Source organism: Motacilla alba, chromosome 12 (assembly GCF_015832195.1).
Source record: "Motacilla alba alba isolate MOTALB_02 chromosome 12, Motacilla_alba_V1.0_pri, whole genome shotgun sequence".
NCBI classification, from domain to species: domain Eukaryota; kingdom Metazoa; phylum Chordata; class Aves; order Passeriformes; family Motacillidae; genus Motacilla; species Motacilla alba.
Window position 1 is genome coordinate 6,936,784 of NC_052027.1, and position 25,759 is coordinate 6,962,542.

Consider the following 25,759-nt stretch of genomic DNA (forward strand, 5'->3'; position numbering starts at 1 on the left):
GATCATTGTCTGGTAATCAATCATCTGCCATATTTATCAGCTTTCATATTTAGTTTTCTAAATTAAGGGACAACTATGCAAGGATTTAAAAAATGGGAAGGCTGATAGAGGGCTTTGAGAACTAGTGCTACACAAATCACCAAGTCAGCCTTCTTACCTTTCTGAGGCTATTAGATTGGCAAACTAAGGTCCTTTAATGATGTTCACCCCACCCAAGCCTGTTTTTCTCATCAGAATGACCCCGCCTGTTTCCTCTGCACGCCACAGCCCACGCCAAGACTCTTCATTGTTCAGAACAAGCTTAAGAAACACTAAGAATAACCTCATCATTTCTATCCACTCCTTCTACACTTCTCCTAAAGTATGGATCTGCCACTAATGTAAGGCTTGTGTTAGAGAAATTTTCACATTTAGGGATCACACTTCTACAAAGTGAATCAGAAGAGAAACATTATGTTAGTATTTATTACGACTTTTAAAAATACTTTTCATACTTTCATTTTGCAGTTCCCTGCTCACTCTGTGTCGTTTAAATTGCAAACAGTGCTTACAGAAGAGCTGGAATTAACTTCACATAACAAGTCTAACAGCAGTACAAGCAGCATTACAAGATGCCATGTTTCCATGTTCATGCTCTAGACACGATGCTGCACCAATTCAGCTCCTGAGCTGCTTCTGCCACCTGTCCATAAGGACAAACACAATGCTGCTCCCCACCAGACGCCTGCTTGTCAGACAGTGTTTGGAAATCACCTGCTCATTTCATAAAGACAACCTTAAGTGTCTACAGCTATCCACAGCTCCCCACCACTACAATATTACTGACCTCAAGATGGAATATTCAACATGCCATCACTCAGAACTCAGTATCATCCAGTCCTCCCCCATAAATTTATTTTTAGCCGTCAGAATCCGTTTAATATGATATTTTAGAGGGAGTTATTGGACATCTTAAGTTGATATTCAGTGACACGTGAGGAATCTCACTGGCAAGGGGTAGACTTGCTCTTGGCTGGTGGAAAAGCTTACAGCAACCAGAGCAAGAACAGCAAGAAAAGATGGCCTTTTCTTCTTCTGGCTCCCAACAGCTCTGGAGACTAATATCCACAAAACTGTGGGTTTAAAAAAAATTATTAGTACAGCCATCCACAGAATAACAAGCAACCATTAAGAATTATGACACAAAACCTATTCAGGTTATTTTCTGAGTCACGCTGTGTGACACAACTGCAGGATGCAGCAGCAGGGGTAGGGCTATATAATCCATGAGGCAATATAACAAAAAGCCAAGTTAGAGGGAGAAAGGATAAGAAGTTCACCCTCTGCACAGTCCAGAAAGGCCTTTATCCAGTCTCAAGGAAGCAAAAATGAGTATAACTTTTCTTGCCAAAGCATTGGATTATTTAAGATGCACAAAAGGTTATCCCTTTTTCTCAACACTAGAAGAGGTTCCCTGCCCATACCCAGCTCTGTAAACACCAAGCCAACCAGTAGGTGCACTGGCCTACAGAAAAGAGAGTGTACAAATACGTGCACACATGGAGAGGAAGGACTAGTTCAGAAGATGGAGCTGGTCAGAAAAAAACCTCATGAATTTCTTAAGAAACAAAAAGCTGAATTCCAAAAAACCTCCTATCCAAATATTGGCATTAAACTGTTTGAGGTTAATGTCTAGTCTTGAGAGGAGCATGGAAAAGCAGAACTGCCAACCACCCCCAGGCAGGCTTGGAGGAAGTAACCAAGCACTTGAACTGGCACAGCACTCCACATTTTCTCACTCCTCTCTAAACACTGGCCAGCCAACACAACAAGAGCTTCCTTATATAGTTTATATACAAAACCACTGGACCAGTAAAACAAATACAAATTGATAATCCTGAAAATAAATAAATAAGCTTACTGGCTATTGGAAGCTTACTACATTTTATAAATTTCGCTCTAAGTTTAGCTTTCAGTTCAAGTTCACACTGTACCAGAATCCATGTAAAAATAATCTGTATAAATACACAAAGAGAAATGACACACAGAGACACAAACACACTACACATACTGGCTGTGAAATACACTAGATATGTCATTTTAAAACTGCACTGTAGCTATGCAGCATTTCAAGACAACAATAAAAAACTAAAAAAACGAGATCTTTATGTAACTGCATTACAACGTATATAAAATTATTAAATACAGGTTATGTTCTTTGACATTTTTTATAATTTAATGATCTATTTACCATCAATTTAAAAAAAAATTGCCAGGCTTAATCCTGATTTAACCTCACCCTTAATTATTAAAAATAGTTAAGCACTTACCATAATGTGATTGAAATGCCTGTGGTTTTACGACCTGATTACAGTGGTTACACATCACCAAATAGAAATCATCATGAGCCGGGCAAAGACCAAATATTGGCATATCTAAAAACAAAAAGACAAAATGGCATCTCTCAGCTGCTGACAATTATAGAAAAACAGTTTAATTACAGAGCCATGACACTAGTGCTGAATCAAAATTTTAGAGACATTTGTATCAAATTTGAAAATTAGGAAAAAAGAGCATATAATGCAATAGATAATTTTGTGCTGGAGTATTACAAAAGCAAAAATCTTACTACAAAGATAAATGTAAAATGAGTGATTACTTGTAGAAAACATCTATTAGAAAACTGATTTAGGACTGATTATTTTATACCAGATGCAATAATGCAATAAAAAAGACTGACTTCAATTGAGACAAACGCAACATAAGAGGGGATGTTTTATGTATTCTGAAAAGGGCTTTGGATTTTACTCCAATGTCATTAAATGAATTCAAAAGTGAACTTCATTTGCTATTTAATTTTTTTAAACCATTTTAGACACACAGTCATTCACTGGGCAGAATTACATGCCTAATGGTTTTATTTGTTTAACAGTGCATTATAGTCCAGCCATCTGCTGCCAGAGATCCATGGAACAGCTACACAGGAGACAGAACCAGAGATAACAGTATGTCAGAGCATGTGTGGATTGCGGAGATAACACACATACTTGGAGACTCTTACAAATAAAATTAGTTTCTACAATTTTATTTTGAAGAATACAGTTTGTTAAGAATGTATTTAACAGTTATAACTGCATTCAGAGACTACTGGAGCAATAAATTCAGCATTGACTACAAAACTTAAAGGTATATTACATTTATATATCTAAAAATGTCATTAAATATTTTTTATAATTTATTATAAATACAAAAAAATGTATTAAAATTTATATTAAAAGACAAAAAACCAGAAACTGCAAACATAATATGTGGCTATGGATTTGTAACACTATTTAACGGTTAAAAATTGACATAAGCAATCTTATTTTCTTATAAAAACCCTCAAGTAATAGATTTATCTTAGTAGAAAATTAGAAAATAAGTTAAACTTGTTTACTCTTGTGCTAGAACTGACCCCAGAGTTTTTACAGCTACTAATTTGCCTATATATACTTTTAGCAACATCCACTGCTTTGTTCATTAATAGAACAGCAATTATTAAATAAATTGTGTTGCACATTAAGTGTGCCATAAGTCAAGGTAACTGCTCACAGAAAGACACCATCAGCCCTGTCCACCTTGTTTCTCACAGACAGAGAATATATCCACACCCAAACTACTTCCAGAATTAGTCTGTATCTTCATCATAAAAAAATTCAATACCTTTATTTAGACGACATAAGGTTTATCCCACATTTTCCACACATCTTACTAGTGCTACATCAAAGTTAAGCATGACACCTGCAATAACAGCCCCAACTGGATTTGGTAGTTGGATGCAAATGCAATGACCGAAGACATCTACCTTGGCTGAGATCACAGCTACCCTCACCTAAATCACAGACACCTTTTCACAACTGAGGTTACATCAAATAAATAAATCATCTTGTTTGCACTTTAAGCAGCAACTCTTGCTTATTTATTTATATTATATTTATTGAAAAAAAGCATGAAAACCTGTGACACACCCAACTACTGCACACCAGGCAAAATTAGTAAATATACGCTGAGAGGGGAAAAAATCAGATAGGAAAAATAAGCTTCTATTTTTCAATATCTACTTTCTGTGATGTAATATTGAGCTGTGTGAAAAAACAAGTATAAGCTTAAATGCCATTGCTCATATTTCATGCAGGAGTATTCTCTTTGGGTATGCCCATGTTTATACACACAAGCAAATACTCCAGGGTCACTTTCAGCAATAGCTGAGGTGAATGGGACAGTCAGAGCATGCACTGCCTGATATTCACACTGTTAACAGCCCACAGAGAGGCTACTCCTGTGTGATGGGAGACAGCTGTAAATCCACACCCTGGAACCTGTTCCCATAGCCGTGCCTTGCCGACTGCGCTGGATTCTCAGACTTTACACCAGCTTGTACTGAATGCAGGGGGAATTGTTAACAGGAGAGAAGGACTGCAAGATAATGCACTCCTTCAGACCAGTCAGAGACACCACATCCATGTGCCACCACTCTTAAGAAACCTTCCATGAATATTTGCTGGCAATACAGAACTGCAATTTTAAATGGCAACTGAGACAAATTGACAGAAATTGATGTACACAAAAGTGTTTTCCTAGTTCAGTTTAAGGATCCCAAGAAATCTGAATAATTTACAAAGGTCCTTTACACTGTGAAATACCTTCAGTTTTAAAATCTTAGCTCCAAGAGACAGAATGCAGTGACAGAATGCCGGGAAATACACAAACTCACAAAGGACCATTCTAAGAGTAAAACCACTTGACACAGAGAAAAGAATTTGCTGCACACACCAAACCACAACCTGATTTCAAAGGAAGTCATGCACAAGACTCCAGCCAGATCACACAAATCAATGCAAAAGGTCTTGCACTTCACAGTGGTCTCCTACAGCACTGATATCAGAAAAACATCTCGACCAGGGAGGGAGTAGCAAAGGTAAGAGGCCTAAATGCAATTTAACAATGGCTTTGAAACTCTAAGGAGTTTTACCCAACCAAGATCATTTAAAGCAACTGGAAGAGACCCGGTCCACACTTCCCAATCCAGGAGCCTCATTTTTAGGCAGGTAAGCTCTCACATCTTTAATGTGCCTCATGTCATTAGCTGAGCAGAGCAAGAGCAGGATTCAGGGAAATCTTACTTCTCTTTCTGTGTTCCAACAGGACAAACACTTGTGTGGCACTGTTAGGGAGTGACAAATTAGCCCATGAAAACTTTAGAGAACAACATACAGAACAGTTTAACAAAACTTACATAGTAAGTATGTACCAGGAGTAGGTGATGGATGCCCAGTTTTTCTGTCCCCTGTCAGCCACTTATGGCAGTTCACATCTAACGTGCAGTTGGTACTCTAACATCTAATACTTTATACCTGAGCCACTTCATGACATGCACATTCTCTATTTAGAAGGCTAATGGAGTTCCTGGTATTTTACCAGTGTCATCTCAATGCACTGTTACTCTGGGTTTGAAGATTACTTTTTGAAATATTTCACTATGTAAAGCCTGTGCCTCTTAAGGAAGAGCCTGGCAACCATGATTCACATGTTCTTCTTTCAAAGCTGGGCTCATTTAACTCTCTCCATCTGGGAATATTTTTCAAGGTCAAACTAAAAGTTTAAATCAAGACCTCAAACTTTCCATGTATTTTTCCATAAATACTGTATTCATTGTACCAACATACAGATGCTATTATAAGTGCTTCTAGTTACATTAATTCTATTAACATCAGAAAGAAAAACAACTTCATTTACCTCCAAAATAGGAAGCCTCTGGACACTGATCCCCAGAATTCACTTCTCCTTTCAAATGTAACTGAGTTTTTAGAAAAACAACTTTAAATGATGCATTACTGCACTCTTTACCAAGACCAGAACAAGCCCATGCCATACACAATTCTGAGATAACTGCATCAGTTGCTGAGCATGTAATAAGGAAAATGCTTCTTACTTGGGAAAGGTCAATGTAGCATCATTTTCTAACAAAAAAAGAAAAAGCAATAATGGATAATTTGGCATACTGTACATCAAGTAAAATGGAGCTCAGCATGCCTCATCTGGAAAGTTTTCTTACACTGATCTGCCATCTCTTCTTCTCTGAAACACATTGTGGAAACACACAAATGATTGAATAATTTCTTAGTATTTCCAGCATTCTCTTTCAGGACAGCTACACTAAAGAAACTCATGCTCATTAAAACTAACTGTGCCTGCATACTCTCGATCCCTCATTTCTATTACTTAATATCACACATAACAGAACACATAAAACAGCCTAAAACTACCTCAGAAAACAGGCCAGCAGCTTGCATTTAATTACCCACTGTGACTACCAGAGCTATGTATTTTAATTGGATTTTTCTTTTTTAACTCCCTAAATATATCAAATTTCCTACAAATATTGTACCTTTTCAGACATTGCACAGTCCATCTATCCTACTATCTAATAAGACAACATCCCTTCTAGAAATGAAATTAATTTTATCAACAAAAAAAGCGAGGTTAAGATCCTCTCCAGGACAGCAGCTGCTGGAGGAAAAGAGTAAAGGCAGCCTGTGTGCAGAGACCAGAAAGGCAGTTTCCTATTTGCCAGAAGTCTGCTTATTGCAATTGAAAGAAGGAGGAGAATGAAAACTGAATCAGAGGAAGAGAAAGGAAAACTACCAAGAGGTGAAAGGGCAAAGAACAAACTATCAAGGTTATGACAAAAGATAGAAAGCTTGGTCAAAAAAAGCAAAAGGAGTATGTAAAAGTTCTGCAGAAATATTTTAAAGCCAGAACATTGCTAATGCTCATTCTCCCCTATCCATTCACAGCATAAATATCTGCTTATTAAGATTAGTTTTTAAAGTCCAAGCCTGTTACAACAAAGATGTACATACGACTCACCACTAAGTGTAATTTGACAATGGACATTGTAGGCTGATGCCTGATGTGAACAGTAAAATGTTTTGGCTACAAAGATTCCACAGAACAGTCTAACATGCCTGCACCACTACACCAACCTGGTTATACTTCCAGAAGACTTTTAATCATTGCAGTTAATATTAGAGGCATTAAAATCACAATGCCCTACACTATTAAATTTATACTGACAGCCCAGATATAACTCCCTATTATCTTTACAACCTCCCAAACACAGAATTTGTTTTTAGTGGAGTCTGATCCAAATCCACCTTAAGTAAATGTACCAACTTTTATCAATTTACTAGATTTTACATTAAGACATCAGGGAACTGTTTCAAGTACTATATAAGGAAATTGTAAATAGATCCCATTATTTTGAAATGTTGCCAAAATCCGGATTGTTTGAACTATTTACTTCATGGACCAAGTAAGTTTAAATTATGTCCACCAACAGCTATCTTGAATACATTTGCTCTGTACTAGCTGGGTTTTGTCTTCTCATTAGAAGGCAATTAGTCTTGATCACACTAAGGTAAAAAATATGTAAGTACACCTTGTTTTAACTTAACTGGTAGCTCTCTTTCTCTACAGGCACACTTGTAGTAGAACTTTTATTTAAGATAAAACAAATCTCCACTAACGTCTGAAAAAGTTTTGAAAAGGGAAGAAAACAGCATAGTTGTAGGAACAAAGTAGTTGGCATCTTGGAGGAAAAGAAATTTTGTGATAACTCCCATAATTTGCTTGTAACGCGTGTCTCAGGTACTGTCAGATCCTGATAAAGTAATTAAAATATTTCTATTGTTTTACCCTTTCTGGCTGTGGTGAACATGCCATTTAGTATGTAAAAGCAGACAAAACCTCCCAAATTACTACTTTTAAGAGCTTGTGATGTGAGGAAGAGGCACGAGGAGGGAGAAGGAAGGCAACTAACCCGCACTGAGGACCACATGAAACAGACTGTAGCAAAACCAGGCAAGTTTCAGAGAGAAAGCTCAGCTCTGTTACCACCAGACTTGGAGTCAGCCCAAAAAATGAAACTTCTGCTGAGAAATCTGCACAGCAGGTAAGCAATAGATTCACTGCTGAATCTATTATTGACATTAAGTGTTAATACTAACTATTCTTCAGGCAGAAGGAGAATCTTGGCTGCAAACTGAGGCAGCTGCAAACAGCACTGCAATGTATCTTAACTAACCTGGTTATCTTAAGTAAAGCTCCCATCTATTTAAAGCAATACAGGCCCTTATTTTAACTGATATGAATGTTTTATTAAAAAATTAAGTGATCCAAGTTAAGGCCTTGAAAAGTTGAAGTCCCTTTTATACACAGATACTTCATTTTCTGCAACTCAACCATTATTTTCTAAACAATATCTTCCAAACTATTTTGGAGAAACACTCAAGAGCTTATCATTCACGAACAGCTGTGGTTTTGTATACTTATCAATGCTGACGTAAAATTAAACTACTGCACTTTTTTACTGTGTACCACGCAAAATGATAACAAAAGAAGAATATTTCTAAACAGATATTGTGAACAAAATAACTAAACCCATATAGAAATTAGAGTGCTCTGGTTCACACAAGTTTGGAACCAAAGTAAGAGATTCTAGCAAAACATACTTGAAGGTATTCTGCAAAATTTCAAGTAATGAACACTTAGGTATTAATAGAACACAAGTATTTTATGAGCCATATGTGCAGGCCTAACCAATTTGTGTCTGCAGAGAACATACATATAATCAAACAAACAAAACATAAAATGATCCAATCTACACCCAGAAACACTTTTTAAAAAAAAATTCTCTCCCATAAGGTTTATGCTTATTAAGATACATTCTCTCCCATAAGGTTTATGCTCATGTTGCCTCAGATACAAAACAGCCTTTTAATACAAAATAAAACAAACCAAATGCACATTCCCATATCTAAGCTGTTTCATTTAGGTTCAGAGGGAAGCATTGCTGAAGTATTTTCTTCAAGGTTACCCATCTTTCAAATTCCTTGCCAACTCCACTCTGTACATTACATAACTTACATTTCCTGCACATACAGCTTTGGAAGTCCAGATACTTGAGGGGGCATTTGAAAGGCAGAGCTCTCCTTGGGTTCTGAACACAAGTGCATGAACTTTGTTTCACTGAGTAGTTGCTGATTGATCAGCTGAAGGAAGGAACAGCTGAAGACTTGATTAACTGTTTTGACTGTGTTTTCCACTTCAGCAAATACAGCAATTACCCAGCATTTTATTGAATGCTCAAACCTCAAAGTTTTGGCTCAGAGAAATGACTTTCAGTTGAAGACCAAAAAGCCCCACAATCTGGTTTAACTAGGCACAGGAGCTGCATTACAAGATTTGATCACTGTCATAAATCTCTACTAGCGTTAAAACACTTAATTCATCTCTAAAAGGAGAGTCCTCTCTGTTCAGTCGCCTTTCAAAACTCGGGACAGTCTGTCTTTCCAAAGCTACAGCTCTCTAGATTTTACTCTGCTTTTCCCAATTTCAGATTGCCCTGCTGAAGGGGCAAAGGATGACCTACCTCTTTTCCATAGGTGCAGCTGTGTTGCATTCCCAAAACCCCATCCCCTGCACCATCCCCTTGAGCTTCACCTCCAGCAGAAAGGTTTGCTGCAGGCAGCAACACTCCTCTGTGCACACACAAATCCAAACAGCCATCCTTGTGCAAGGCTACTGGCACAGCAGTTCCCCCAGAGCCCTTCCTCCCTCTCTCTGCCAGGATGCAGAATGAAACACTAAATTTTAGTTCTCTAAAATTTAACAGTTCTGGGAAATGTCTGTGTCTTTTACCCAAGGATAAAAACTGAGCAACAGATACCAAAGAGAAGTGTGTCATGCACACGTGCACCTGCAGCCTACTGCACAGCTGGGAGTTCTAATTTTAGGCTCCCAAGATTTCAATGTTCCTGTAATTATATATAAAGCATATTAAAGTAGACATCCAAGTATTTAGTTAAATTCTTTGTATATGAATTCATCACACACAATTAATTTCTTTGAAAATCTAACACAAAACGCATGTCAGATTCTTCATTCATGCTATTAAACAGGTTTTCTAAGTTGATTGTGCAGAATAATAAATAATTTTGGTGAAGAAGCTTACAGAAGATTGTCTGTAGAAAGACTGATGAGTAAATTTCTCAATGAAACACAAGTAGCATATTTTAATCTGAAAAGCTTTATAAGTCTCCCCACTCACATCGTATCCTGTTACATCAATTTTTCATCAGCAACTTGAATGAAGTCAGTCATCTGCAAAAACCATTCCCATTTACTTTTTAATGAGTTTTCAGACCTAAAGATATTTTTAATTTCTCCAACCAATTTGTATATTACACAAATGTTGAACACATAATTTGTCATGTAAGGTATCTTCATTCAAAGTCATGCATTATTTTTAGTTGGCATGATCTCATAGTGCCACTGCTGTATTTTGGGAAAGCCAACAAACTATTATTTACGTTTTTATGTAAAAAACCCCAAACAATTCTAAAATAGCTTAAGAAACCCTCAAAAGTGAATTGAGTTTTGCAATTATGACACAAAAATTAAACTGGATGCAGGGAATAAAAACCCTATAATTTGAACAGTAAAATTAAAATCTGGACTAAGCTAATATCAAAGTGTACACAGAAACACTTCAATTATTATTCAGAAAACCTACCATGAGGGGGGAGAAAAGTTCTGGATAAGCCACTAGTCAAACAAATTCTTAATTAAACTAAAATAATTCACCCATAGAATATTCTAAAATGTATCTTAAGTCACAGCCTGAAGCACGCTACAATTCTGAATTGTTCTAACATCAACAGGTTTGGTATTTTTCTCCTTTTTCACACACAGCACTCCGTGTACTCTGCAGCAGCTGTACTTCTGGAGTAGGAAAAAGGAAGTTTGTTTTATTTAAACCTAAACTCACAGTTCACACAAAGCTGCTCGACGCAGCACAAGTATTTTGATACGACGTGACTGCAAATGGTGAACGTGTTCCAGGCTGCTCAGCCTCTCCCATCTCCTACCTAGAAATGCTTTTAAGGGAAAATAAACCTGGCATAAGTGTGACGTTTTTGCCACTTTCCTGTGTGACTGTCCACATCCAGCCATGTGACTGGGTGCTGGCTTTAACGCAGTAACTGACAGAGCACAGCAGTAACAACCATTCCCATTTACACATTTTCTTACTAGTGGGAGCTGGAGGAACACAATGTGCCCGTGACTACATCTCTTGTGACAGGAGAACACCCCAAAATTTAGCAGTAATTTTTTCCCTGCTACCTGGGACATGCATAGTGATCATCTTTGCACCTCTTCCCTCTCTTCCCTGCTGGCCACAGCCCAAACTCCTGTGTGACAGCAGTAAGGTGTTAATTCCTGAACTGTGCAAAGACAAGACATTTTGTGCAAAGAACACTCTGGCCACTTTTAACATCATGCACCTGATACCTGAGGGAGCAAATCAGCATATTCAAAAAAAAAAAAAAAAAAAAAAGAAGTAAGGAAAACAATACACAGGACCTGTCAACTGAATTGTGTATCAATATTTTCTTTTATTAGGCAAGCCAACTACCTAAAACCACCCCACCCTTGCCACTCCCATTTTCTCCATGCACTGGAACATCCACCTCAAAAATAAGACAGTTTCAATCATGCCTCATATAGCCATAAGGAAACTGATGCCTGTTGATTTTTACATACCAGCTTACACTTCCTCACTCCTCTCAATTTGGCAGGCACTAATAGTTTTTCCAGTAAAATTTACTCCCTTTGCTTTCCAGATTTACTGGGGCTTGATTTGATACAATAAAAAAAAAATAATGTCAGTTGCACAGCAACAGGCATATAAATGTACTATAGCAAAAAACCCCAACAGCACTGTGATACTTAATAAGATCAGAAGATGAAGTAAAATAAAGCAGTGTTTTTGTTGTTATAGTGCAGTAAAAGGACTAATCTACTTCTTATGTATTTGAACACACATGTAGTCACACAAAGTATTTTGAACTTGGCCATTGCATACCTTTAGACAAAGAAATATGACTATTTCAATTATCTAGCTGAGCAACTGGTAAACCCTGGGTCTTTACTTCTTACAGTTGATATATTCCAGCACATACAGAGCTACTGTCGTCAGAGATTTCCTTCCAAGAGGGGACCCACCTGTTCAGAAGGGTTAGGCTTTAAACGTGTGCTAGCTGCCCCTGACACACAGTTATATAAATTAAATAGGTAAGCAGGGAAGAAAAATCAGGCTACCCATTCACAGAATAAGGTCAGTAATTCCACTGCTGGTTATTTGTGATATAACACAAACACAGTTCAGCCTGAAAAATCTTTGTGGAAGTGATTTTTTTTTTAATGTGATGGAATTTTGAATTGTTCTAAGGAAGAAATTTTGGTTTTGCCTTTGCATGTCACCTCCTCTTTAGAATAAACCCATCACTATCCTCATTCCAAGATGTATTTCTTCACTGTTAGGAGATATTTACCTTATTTTCGGAGCCTGTCTTCACAAAATCCTCCAAAATTCCATCTCCATCTCCAAACCCCATGCATAAACATAATGTATACATAAAATACATTATACGTATGTTACAGAGAAAGAAAAAAAAAAAAAAAGAGACTTTGAAAACACTGAGTGAACAAATCTCCATCAGGTATTATTCTTCCGTATCTAGCACTAGATCTTCACTACTGAAATCACCCATTTCACTCTTCAACAGAAGAAAGGGGTTGGGAAGGACTGCAACTTGTAATATTTTAAAATTAACATGTATTAAAAAATTAGGATCATTTAGATCATATTATACATACAGAAGATCTGAAAGGAATGAACTGTTTTAAAGCAGTTTTTCTGCTCTTTCACAGTCTGGGCCTCTTTAACATAATCAGAACATCAGCCTACTTGTGATGTACACAGAAAGAAACACCTTCAGCAGAACACAATACAAGGAAAGGAGAAAAGAATTTGCTCAGACTACTTAATGATTTGATTTGGTTGGTTTGGTCCAACTCACATTTTTGACAGATACTTCTAGGACTACTTCCCTCCTCTGGTCTCTCTGCAGATAACAGTACTCATCACACTTGGGAAGGAGGTATTGGATATGTATGAATGGACCTAAACACACAGTGGGAAGTGAAAAAAAGAACTTTTCTCCCTTTCTTAGGCCAGCTAGGGAGCAAAATGCTCTACTCTAAGGAAAAAGTAGTGAAATAGGCACCAGCTTTAACTTTTAGACATGTCAAAAATGACATAAAAACCAATAAATCTGATTATATAAGTAGCATGACAAAGTCATCCTTATGCAGATTCAAGATTAGACATATTCAGAGGACAACTGTGCAATGAGACACAGGCAAGTGGTGTCCTGCTCCCCCAGGAAAACTCCAGACCTCAAGTGGTGCTCCTGATGCACTGTGTTACAAAATGAAGCCTATTTGCAAAGGGGAAATCACAGAAGACACATGGGGTCAGTATTAAGGAACAGGCACAACAAAGAACACTGAGTTGCTATTTCAAAAACACCCAGAAAAGGACACTTCAGAGCACCATTTAACTGCCCCTGGATGACTCAGGATGAAAACAGTAAGATTAAACAGACAACAGAAAACTGAAAGGTAAACAGGATCCTTTGATATTTTAACAAATTTGTAGAGTTTACCACCCTCCAGTACACTGAAAACAAATAGAACATCCACCTTCCTAAAGGAGATAAAAGATAACTACTGCAAACACATCCAGGATAACAAAACCACGGTTTACAAGAGAGGCAGATCCTCTGCCAGGCACAGCAGTTGTACACACATGACTTTCAGGACCTAGGCTGGGATCTTCAGCTCAAGCTCACTGGGAGACTTAGGCAATCTCTCCTGGTGCCTATCCAGGGTAGGCAGGAAGCCAAAGCTGCAGCTGCCAAACTTGTTGATCCAGTCCTCCCAGCGCCGGCCCACAATGCACTGCTTTGGGTTTGGAAATGGCTCAAAAGCTTTTGCTTCCAGCAACAGTGTGGAACACGTGGGGAAAAATGCCAAAGGAGCCCAAGAAAGAGTATTGCCAGGCCACCATAACAGTAGGGACGCCCCAAATGCTCCCGTGAGTCAGTGACATCAGCCCAGGGCACTGCGATGACAAACGACGCCATGCTCCCTGCAAGACCTCGGTCACCACGTGCAGGAAAAGTCACGGAGGGATTAAATTATAAATAAAACTGCTGATGCTGCACCTTACCATCATGTCTTCCTATTTCATAATGAAGAGCACCATCCACCCAAGCTGTGATTTTTGCCCTTTCCTGGGACAGGGACCTTTCTTCACATGGTTGTGGTTATCCATGAGAATTTTGGATGGTGTCAGCAGGAGGACAGAGAGCTGCACTGTTGCACAGAGAACCCCTTTTGCATCCCAAGCAGTTGTAAACAAGCCTCAGATGAGACATGTTGACAGCACACTGAAGATTTTACTCCTGTGCTCTACTCTGAGGATAAAAATAGTGTTCTTATCTCCAAGACTATCAAGCTAACACTTCAGATCATTAAATTCAGGCCACAAAAACAAGAAAAGAAACTTACAAGTTTTATTCCAGCAAACGACACAGTGGTCTGTGTCCCTACACTTCAGGACACAAGGTGGGAGTCAGACAGAACCAAAAGGAAACTTCCCAAACAAGGACTGATGCATTTGGGACTTCTCCAAACACCCCATGGAAATGGTGGTGCTCAAACAGCCAGGCACAGTCAGATGGCTGTTAAAGCATGTTCTAAGAAGATATATCAGACAAGGAGAGGATTCTGTCCAGCCTAGATACAAACCATAATCAATCTGTACCAGGTACAGCTCAGACATTGATATCTCCCCTAAAATGTCACAATACTACTGGTAGAAAAAGTCTTCCCTCAATCACTTGGCCACAAAAAGCCCCAGCCCTGTATTTAGGACAAGAATTAAAAGCACATATTAAGCTGCCTTTGGTAGGTAACACAGATATATTGAATTTGGCTCAAAACTTCTCCTCTATAAATTACAAACTACAACATGGAACAGAAGCTCCTTAACAAGAAGGATTTCTAGACAGTTGATTTGAGTAACACAACTTCACAGAAATGAAAAACAAAATTGCTTTTGGGAATTAATCTTTAAGTACTTTTATGAAGTAAATGCTGCCTATCAGGAAATTAATTTAGGCCTTTCCTCTCAAATACTTTTATTTAATACCAGTGAGAGCAGGACGACTGCTATCTCTTTTAGCTGAGCAGAAGAGACATATTCAAACACAGATTCTATGTTTCTAAAAACAAATTATCTGAACATCTGTATTGGTTTTCCACAGCCTGGTTTTTGGTGGTGGGGGCCCACAGAGGTGGCTCGTGTGAGAAGCTGCTGGAAGCTTCCACCATGCCCAGCAGAGCCAGTCCCTGATGGCTCTGAGGATGGACATGCTGCTGGCCAAAACTGGGCCAGTAACAGAGGCTGGTAACGCCTCTGTGATAACAGATTTGAGAAGAAAATCAAAACAAAGTGGGACACAGTTTTTTCCTAGCCAGAGAAGAGGAGGAGGTGAGAACATGTGAGGGAAACAACATGGAGACACCACGGTCAGTGGAGAAGGAGGGGGAAGAGGTGCTCCAGGCGCTGGAGCCAAGATTCCTCTGCAGCCATGGTGAGACCATGGTGAAACAGCTGAGCCCCTGCAGCCCAAGGGGATCCACGGGGAATGCAGAGATCCACCCACAGCCCATGGGGATCCATGGGGAATGCAGAGATCCAGCCCATGGGGATCCACAGGGGATGCAGAGATCCACCTGCAGCACCTGGGGGAGGTGCCTATGCTGGAGTGGGTGGATGCCTGGAGGAGGCTGTGATCCAGTGGAAGACCCCAGGTGCAGAGAGAGGGACCTTCCAGGCTGGAGCAGCCTGTCCTTGGAGGACTGCACCCCATGGAAGGGGGGGTCAACACTGCAGCAGTTTTGGGAGGACTGTGTGCACATGGGGGGAATTCACTTTGCAGCAGGTGCTGTAGGGCTGCTGCTCGTGAGAGTGGAGCCACACTGGAGAAGTTCACAGAGAACTGTCCCCTGTGGGAGGGACCCCATGGTCTCACAAGGGTAGGACTCCTCTCCTGGAGCAGCAAAAGGAAACCTCAGTGATGAAGGTTGATGGTCAGATGAACTGACCAAATCCCCCATGCCCTGTCCCCCTGTGCTGTTGGTGGGAAGGAGGGAATGGCTGGGAGAAGAAAAGGTGTTTTAAGGGCTTATTTTACTTCTCATTATCCTCCTGTGACATCGTTAGTAATAAATTCAGTTAGTACCTCTAAGTTGAGCCTGTTTTGCCCTTAGAGCGTTTTCTCCTGGTTCTTAACTCATGAAGCCTTCACTAAATTTTTCTCTCCTCTGCCCAGCTCTAGCAGGGGAGGGTGAGTGAGCCACTGTCTTGGGTGCCTAGCATTTGGCCAGTGTCAAACCACGACAATATCCTAAATCCCAAAATTATATTAGTTATAAACCAAAGACTAGCAAAGCCTTCTAGTTGTCAGAGGCAAGTTAAACTCCTTTAATATATTTCTAGAGTCACTCTAATTGAAAGGAATTAAATAGATGATTTTAACATTTTCTGGGAAAAGTGGAGAAATTCTTTGGAAAATGTATTATTTTGAGAAGTGCTTTCCAAATTATTTTATATGGCTGTCTCAATAATCCAACACCTACACTGTCTGACTATTGGGAACACTTTCTATTCCTTTGACATATCCATCAAAAATACTGCCAGTTAACCCAGATCTTTGCAGTGTTTGAGGCTTCTGGATATTCCACACAACTACAGATTTCTCCTGAAGGGATAAAAAGAGTATTTGGTATGGAACACATTTATATATACTGTATAAATGATGCTTCTTTCTCCTTTTGGCATCATTTGCAACAGCCCTCCAGTAAAAGATAAATGATGCTGTAAGTCTTGTTCAGTAGAGTAACACAAATTCAAATGGCATTTTCTCCAGTTCACAGAGTTACTGGGAACCACCTCGAGAAGGTTAGAAAAACTTTCAATTTCTATTACCTAGCCTTCTGACATAACTAATTATGAAAAAGGAATTTTTTAAAAGAATACGAACTAATAATAATAACAACAACTAGTTCTTACTTGTTTAGTTTTCACAATACACCACTTACAACTGGTCCTGATTTACACTGTGGTTATTCACTGACATGACATCTTCAACACTCAAAGACGTCCAAGTTACAAGATCTATTATGCTATACAGTCTTGTAGGCAGACATGCAAAAATCAGATCAGGTTCACTCTCAAAAGATACATAATTAAGCACAGACCAATGGATTCTAGATCAAGGTTCTCCTTTAAGCAGCCATCACCTTGTTTTGGAAACAACTTTACAGTTAGAACACAACTATTATTTCACAAGTGTTTCACTCAGCAGAGACAGGAGCTGCCTAATCCAGCATTACTAGGAGGAAAAAAAAAAAAGATTGTAGAACCACACCCTAGGTGTAAACTGATACAGATTTTCCTCTGTAGTTTTGCCTGAAACAATAGCCAGAGGGTGTAATTTAGGGTATATACACCTCGACAAAGCCATGGCTGTAATATCTAGGGACTGACAATTAAATGTTTGCATAGTCAAGTACCTTTGGTGTCTGTCTGATCGTGAGGTTGCACTGAACATGGCTGTCACCTCTCTCACCCACTGAGCCCCACAGCCTGGTCCTATATTCTCCTTCCAGTCACAAGAAAAACTCTGCTGACTTCAGTGGCTCACAGCAAGACCCCACATCCCCAGGTAACACTTACTAAACCATCAGAACTCTCATCTTCCTACTCACAGCATCTACTACGCCACTTATGCAGTCAATGAACAAAACCATAGACTGAAAATTAAATTTATGAAGGGTAAGGTACAACAGAATTTGATGTCCATGGAAAGCAAACATCCGCTTTACTGTGTATTCATCACAGGACTTGATTTTCAAATTTAACTCTTTAAAGCCTCCACACTTCATTTTAAGGCAAGCTGCTATAGGACTTCTAAGCAACTGTATCAGTGAGAAAGCATCCAACCAACTTGCTTGCAAAGAAAACAATGACAGCTCTAGATTTCAGAACCAAAGCAATATGGACTTAACCTCAATTGCTTCCTACAGGATTTTAGTCCTTCAGCTCTTTTGTAGATATTTTTTCTGTGCCAGTTGAGAAAGCTGCATTTTCTGTTGCATTACTGACAGCCGATGAAGATTCAAGTCCTGCTTAGCAACAGAAGGAAGAGCAGATCAAGAACACTGCATGTTTTCTGCCTATTATAATCCCCCCCAGCAGAAAAACAAGGCATAACCAATTATCCTTTCCCCCTTATATTATCAATGAGGTTTATCCATGGGCTATGCCAAAGCTATCAGAAGTGGAGATCAGGGTGGGGGCGAGCTTGTGAGTAAACCATCTTTCTCATTTGGAACATGTTACCACAAACCAGATTATTCCAGAGGGCTGATGGGCACATGCACACACAAGTAACTGAGCTTTTGAGTATTTCTAATCTACCTGAGCCAATAGCCCAGAATATTTGCCATTTCCAAACCTAGCAATCATGACTCCGAGCAATGTGGGAGCAGCTGCATGTGCAGTTTACTTTGATGAAGTCACATCCTGTCATACCCTGTAGTATCTGGGTTTACCACAGGTGTCTGACTTGCCACAAGAAGCAGCGCGAGAGCCACCAGCAGCAGTCCTGGCTCACAGCTGAACACAGCCTGCACAAGCAGGGAAGGATTTTAACTGAGCAAAGCCTTCTACCAGTGGGAACACAGATTACAATAAATTTATTGCCTTCTGTGACAACTGCTTTTATAATCATGCTACTCTGCCACATTAGACTTTGAATTCCCTTTGTCAGATTTTAACACTTGCTGCTAAAAAGCTTGAAGTGTAAGTACAAAGCTCTATTCATCTCTATGCTGTCACCTACATTGTAAGAATGCCTAGGAAATAACATTGAATATTATACATATGGGGAACTTCCACAGCAGTGGATTATTTCATTCATTACACATGAAGAGAAACAATTTTCAAGCATCCTAGAGATTATTTAGAATAGTTAATTACAAGTCAAACATGACAATGGTTTGTGAAAGATGAAATCTTTTCTGTCTTGTAAGAGACAAGAGATCACACCTATCCCCAGACAACCTTCAGCAGCTCCATCCACAGGCTGGGCATAGTCAGGAGATCTGTAAGAACTGGAGACATTCACTTTTATAGATCTGCTGCAATGGAAGAAATACCTTTTAAAATAGTTACCTTAGAGAGAGTAATCTGCATCCTCTTAACCCAATTTATTTAAAAGTATCCTTCACTAAGCCTTTTTGCCTTTCCTGCTCTACTTAGGTGACAAAGTTACCACCTTGCATGAAAGTCACATTTCTACATATTTATTGCATTGTTCTTCTCTTACTTTTTGTGGTTAAATATAGCACAGAAACACTACAAAAACCAATCTTTAACTAAGTATTATCAAGACATCACCTCTTCTGCACAGGGATAACCTAGCTAATCATACATACCACTTAAGAAGGATTAGATAACAGTCAATTCCTGACTGTTATGTATGTGTACAGAAAACTATTTCAAAAGGTTCTTATAAAAAAGAAAATATCCTGCCTCCTCACATATTATGGACAGATCAAGACAGTCTTGTGGCTGCACTTCCAGCCAAAGTCCCCAAGCCTTGCAATAACACACTAATATTATGGTAATACCTAAAACCTGCCAAGTATCTTTAAAACATATGAGATGACACAGTTCTAACTTGCAGTCTAACATCACAATATTCTATTTATAACACCTGACTCATCCCATCAGAAATAATTAAATATTGTAAACAGAACTTAGATTTAAAGGAAAAAAAGAACCAAGTAAAAAATTAGGGCCAATCACTGCAGACAATTTCAGAAGAAGCATCCTTTCAAATTGCACGTTTTTCAAGCAATCTCATAAAACCTCCACAATCTTCCTAAACAGTTCAATGCAATTTTAAAGTCTCCCTGTAATTGTTCTACGATAACCAGTCCACAAAACTTTAAAACAATTTGTGTAAATAGTCAATTAAAATGCAGTGAAATGAAGAAGAGATTTATCTGATTACACACTGTGAAGAGCTATACAGAATGCCAAAAAAGAAGCATGGCACTTTGTACTGCTACCTTAAAATATTTATTTCAAATTATTAAAAATTCTCACAAGTGTATTTGCAGGTAGGCAAGGATTATAGAGCCCTCTAAGCATATCTCTGATATGATCTGACACAACAAAAAATCAACTCAACTAAGCACCTCCCAAGGCTGAATAAAAACAAATTTAAATTTGAAATAAGATGCTGTCTCTTACTTGTATTTACAACTTAATATTGGAACAGAAGTTTCAGCAGTGCTTTAATTATTTATGGAACCTGCTGCTGGGAAAATTCTAGACCATGGGTCTATGTGATAAAGATGCTTCTAGTGAGCCTCCCAGGCCTGGATTTCAGTGCTCAACCCTGCCCAGAAAGAGCTGAAGAAGAACAAGGGTTCATCACATGGCTCTTAGTACTGTCACAGCTCTGGCAACTTCCATTAATAGCAATTAATATAATCAAACCTCAGAGCTTCTGCTGAATGCCCTAGAGGTTCACAGAGCCTTTTTTTTTTTATCCCCAAGGTATATTAACTGTCAAAGACCAGAAGTTCAGCTGTTACCAGGTGACACGATGCTGAACAGAGTTTGCTCCCACCTGCTCTCCTGACTAATTCCTACTGTCACTAAACCTTCCAGAGTGTCTTCTGAAGGTGCCCACCAAAATCTGACAATCTGCATTCCCACAGAAAACTCACTGCTTGCTTTATTGAGACAGAATATTCTAACAGCTATAAGACTGGTACTGTGCTACATTACCCCCATTACCAATTCTGACCTGGGAACCAAGTTACAGATGTTCTGTCCTCCTCTCCTCTACTTTGCTGCCAGTTAACTCTAAGTTATGGTGACAGTATAAGTGAAATGCTTGAAACAGACAGCAGCAAGTGATTCACCTCTCAAAGGATATAACACACACAAACATACCCAAACAAACTAAAAAAGGGGCTGTATGTGTAACTGAAAGAATGAGGTGCTTAAGCTACAGTAATGACACCATAGTTCCAGTATGTACTAAATACACTTTAAAAACCCACTCAATTGTAAATGGTCTAGCCAAATCTCTTTTTCTGCTCCCCATGCTTTTATTTTCCCATCTGAGATGTCATAGTTTCCTTTCTTATAATTTTTAATTATTTCAAATTTATTTTATGAGTCAGTATAAGAATACTGACTTTTATCCCTACCACTTCAAAAGGGTTGCACAAATTAATAAGTAATGGTGTATTTAATGATGATGTAGATGGGTTGTATCTCTCTGATTCTCAAATATAGATTTGGGCGTGGGGATAGCTTGGTTTTAGGTTTCTTATTTTGGATTTTTCCCCATGTTTTTGCTTTATTTAAAGGAACATACATGACAACCTTTAGCAATTGGTTGAAGGGAGAGTGAAGAGTTCCTCGGTGGTGGGAGAGGGTCAGGCCCTCAGCCCCAGTAAACAACTTTCCTCCTCACTGTTTCTATCCACAGCTTCTCTACCCTTTCACAGAGCAAAATGAGCCAACCTGTTGTTAAATTTTGCAAGAAGCAACAGTTGCCTCTGTAGAAACCTGTCAAAGTCAACCACGCATGAACTCTACACTCACAGGCACAGTTCTATTTAGAGATCCTCTTTGCAACAATGGGCCAGAAAAATCCTTAAAAGCAAACTAAATTCAGCACAACTTAGCAAGGATCTCCAGAAAAACTGTTTAAGCACTGATTATGAGGTTTGATAAGAAGAATAATTGTTTTCCAAATCAAACAGTGTCAGGTACTACAGACACATCAAGCTCCTTTTAAGATCTACTGCACCTCCAAGATGAACTGACTGAAAAAATTCTGGCTGCATCTGATGGCACTCGCTCCCACTGTCACGCAAGTCTGGAAGATGCACTTCAGCAAAGTTTCATTTTAAAATACAGGAAAAATGCATGAAGAGCATGAGATTTTCTGCCTTGCTGTTTTGGAATTCATCTACATATTACAATGCAACATGCTATCCTTGCTTCATCGCAACACAAGTGAGTGGCAGGGGATTCACACCTTTAGCTGGTTCACAAAGCAGTTAGTAATTAAGTGACTGCATGAGCCAACAGATTCTGTCACATCAATTACATATGAAAATAATAAGCACAATTGCTTCTAACATGTTCTTACCTTGATAGGATTGCTCAGCAGAAGAAGGTTTCAGTGTACAAAGTCAAAGCAAAGTTTAAGGCTTATTTTAAAGTAAAATCCTCCCATCCCATTGGGTATCCCTCTCTCATTTCTATCTCCTGGGGATTTTCCATACCAAGAGCAAGTAAAGTCCATTGAGCCCACACCTTATTCCTGCAGCTGATTTCTACATCAAAGCTCAGTGTGGACTGTTACTGTCTCAAAAAGCAACATATAAGAAAGCTTCCAGTGAGTTTCTCACTTTGATGAAGGTCAGTGAGGATCCCAGCAGGAATGATTTAATATTATGTATTAGCAGTACAGAAAGCATGTAAGAGCAGTGAAAAAGAAACATGGAAGCATGAGACACAAACACTGGGAATGTGGGAAGCCCAAACTCAAATTCTAGTTCCTACTTCAATGTTAGCTTGGTTATGGCAAGGAGGGTTAGATACAGAAAAAACTATGTTTCCTGATCCCTGCATGGAACTAGCATCATTGACAGGTATTAAGGACTCATCAGGCTTCACAACCACTAAAATGCTGAGAGAGGAGCTGCCTGATCAGCAAATAGAAAGTGCCACTGACAAAGGTGTGTCTGAAATACTGCCTCTCTCCACTGCTTGCAAATATTGCCCCAGAATTACAGTTACATTCTCCTTTATTCCTTTAAAATAGCACCCATCATTTTTGCCTTTAAAGCTTAACAAAAGGAGAAGCTGGCAAGGGTAAAGCTCCTTTTCTAATACAGTGTTACAACAAGAGGAACACTCACTCTTCATTCAGGAGACTCAAACTCAACTGCCTGTGAGGCTGAAATCCACCTCTTGCCAGCAGGCATGCTGAGGACGAGGCCATTCCCACCAGGAGATGCAGAGAACAGCACGTGGGAAAAGAAGCAACTACCACCCACACCCCAGTGGGGCATAGGCCAGTGGGAGCCTGACAATTGTTAAATAAAGAAAACAGTTCTTAGTTTTGAACCCAGTTCTAATATCTGGGCTGTAAAGTCATGTTCCTTCTTTTGCTCCCTCTCCAGGCCATGAATATTTAATTATTTTATGCAAACTGGAAGAGTTGCAATGCAAGGTTAAATTAGCCTAAATAACCTTGAAATCCTTTTGTGAAGTTGGGCCTCAGAGTCAACTCCCAATCTGTAGAGAAATAACTTTCTTACATAGGGAGTTCTGTTGTTACTTGTATTTAAAATACTGTGGGGTACCACGACAGAAGTCTTGAGGTTAAAGTGGATTTAACAAAACTTATACTTTTGGTTCACCTTTCTCTGTTAAGAACCAAGGTTTAGAAAGTCCAATTACTTTATAAATACTTGTTCCTCAATTTTGAATGCAAAATTCTTCCCAGGAAAATGAATCATTTACAGCATTTTCAAAGCTTTATTTGATAACACATACGTATGCTGGCATGTTTGCTGCTCCCCTGGTTCCTTAAGTTCAGTTAATCTAAACTTAATTAATACTATTTTAGCTCTATTTTGCAGCAGGCCAAGCTGCCTACAGGCCAGTTACAGGTATATGCCAAGTCAGTGTCTCATTCATATGTCATAAAGCAACCAAAATAAATAGACTTCTGGAAGCCTGACAGGGCTACTAAGTTTCACTTTTAATTCTCAAGCTATTTTATGAAATTCCTTCAACTCACAACCCTACAAATCATTCACATGGTTGGAGTCAGTGCAGAAAAGCTGTGTCTCAGTGATCAGCCTGCACAAAAACAGTTTCATGATCTCTCTCCAGTGGGAAAAAAAATAGGATAGATTATTCTTTATCCTGCCAGCTAATCTTTAGAATCTGGAAACTTTAGATGCTTGCATTTTAAGAGGTAGAAATAAGAGCAAATGTTTGAAAATCCTTATTGGTAAAATCCTCACCAGGATAATGTTGCACTTAGTGTTGTAAATGCTTTTTACAACATTTTTAAAATAATTTGAATGATTTGCCTATTCAGAAAAATTACATATCGAGCACAATGATTAGATTGGAACTTGGCAATGTAGTAATGAAGTGATTTTTCAAGTGCCTGAGAACTCACAGATACCCTTAAGAAGATGTCAAAACAACACAAGTGAATCTGCACGCTGCAGCACAGCTGCCTATTGCATCTTTCTTCCACTGCCCCTGACCACTGACTCTGATCCTAGAAACTGTATTTTCCAAATTTTAACAGCATTGGGAATTGTACAAAAAATAGCCATTTTGATTCAGACTCAATATGGATCACTGCCTCCCAACCCTGCCAGCCTGTGCCACCTTGCTTTAGGTTTCATTTGCTGCTTGCAGCTCACCAGCCAGTAAGTGCTGAATCAGATCATCTCCTAAGGTCACCGGCAAGTTCAGCTTCCCGTGATTGTAAACCATGTCTACAAACGCAGTCTTCCATTTCTAACAACATCAAATAAATGACTTGGGTCTAGCTGCTCTAGTATTTAAAACAGCTGGGCCTGCTCTCAGGCACTCTGAGGGAACCAAGAACCAACAATATTAAGAAAGGTTCTAAAACTTTCTCTGTTCTAAAGCAATCATTAAATTAGAAAAGCAAACAAACAAAAATTAACATAATAAATCACACTCATCACTTCCTTTTTTCCACTGCCTGTTAGAGAGTAAATAATAATCTATAGCTTTCATTCATCATCTGCTTACAACCCCAAGCAGCATTGTTACTCTTGCAAGAAACTAGGCCGTAATGGGCTTTTGCTAATCACAGGTGAAAGGTCACTCTCATTTAGCAGAGCACCAAGCAATAAACATAACACAGTGACATGACAGAGGAAGGGATTGGTATTGAAATACTGACAGGGATTATACCAAGAACAAAAAATACTGTAACTCAAGAGAAGATTTTATCAGTGTTGGTCACAGAGCTTCCTTAGGACTATTTATAGTCTTAAGAAAAACAAACCCAAACATATAGAAATACAGTAAGGACAGTCTATGCCCTAACTCATAGTTTTCAAAATACGTATTAATTTAATAATAACGCTAGTAACACCAGTCACTGACAGGCCACCAGTACTATATCCAAACCGATAGGAAACTTTGATCCTTTCTCTTTCCCGTGCCTGCCCCTCTAAGTAGTTATGAGGAAGAAAACTTCTTGCACTTTTCTTCAAGAATGAATTGCACTCACCTTCTCGGCAAAGTCGCATCGCTTCTCGGTTTCTCCCGTATTCCTTGAAACTTTCTTCTAATGCTGTTCCTAAAACCAAAAAGCCACAAGATTTCAATCCATGGAAAAGCCGGAGGGTAGGACTGACCCCCGCTCGTGACCTGTGCCCGTTCCCCCGTGGGCACACGCGGGGACCGTAAACACAGAGCAGAGGGACGAGGGCTCCCGGGCCCCGGAGCGGGGGAGCCGCTGTCAGCGGCGGGGATGCCTCACCTGCGGCGGGAGCTGCCCGCCCCACGCCGAGCCCGAATCGAGGGCAGGAGGTGCCGGGCTCCGGGGACCGGCTCCGACCTCCTCGCGCCGTGTCCCGGATTACAGGAACTGGG

The 25,759-nt window shown here is 39.2% G+C and overlaps 1 protein-coding gene across 6 annotated transcripts in view; it reads right to left on the reverse strand.

The window, feature by feature from the left end:
• ATXN7 (ataxin 7) overlaps positions 1-25,759 on the reverse strand; it is an 86,579-nt gene that overhangs the window by 33,894 nt on the left and 26,926 nt on the right. For 5 of the 6 annotated variants that reach the window (XM_038149323.1, XM_038149320.1, XM_038149319.1 and 2 more), the window contains 2 exons: positions 25,395-25,463; positions 2,310-2,414 (listed from right to left, as the gene is read on the reverse strand). In XM_038149323.1, coding sequence (XP_038005251.1) covers positions 2,310-2,414; positions 25,395-25,463 — 174 coding nt within the window. The remainder of the gene's footprint in view (positions 1-2,309; positions 2,415-25,394; positions 25,464-25,759) is intronic. The other variant, XM_038149324.1, reaches the window with a different exon arrangement.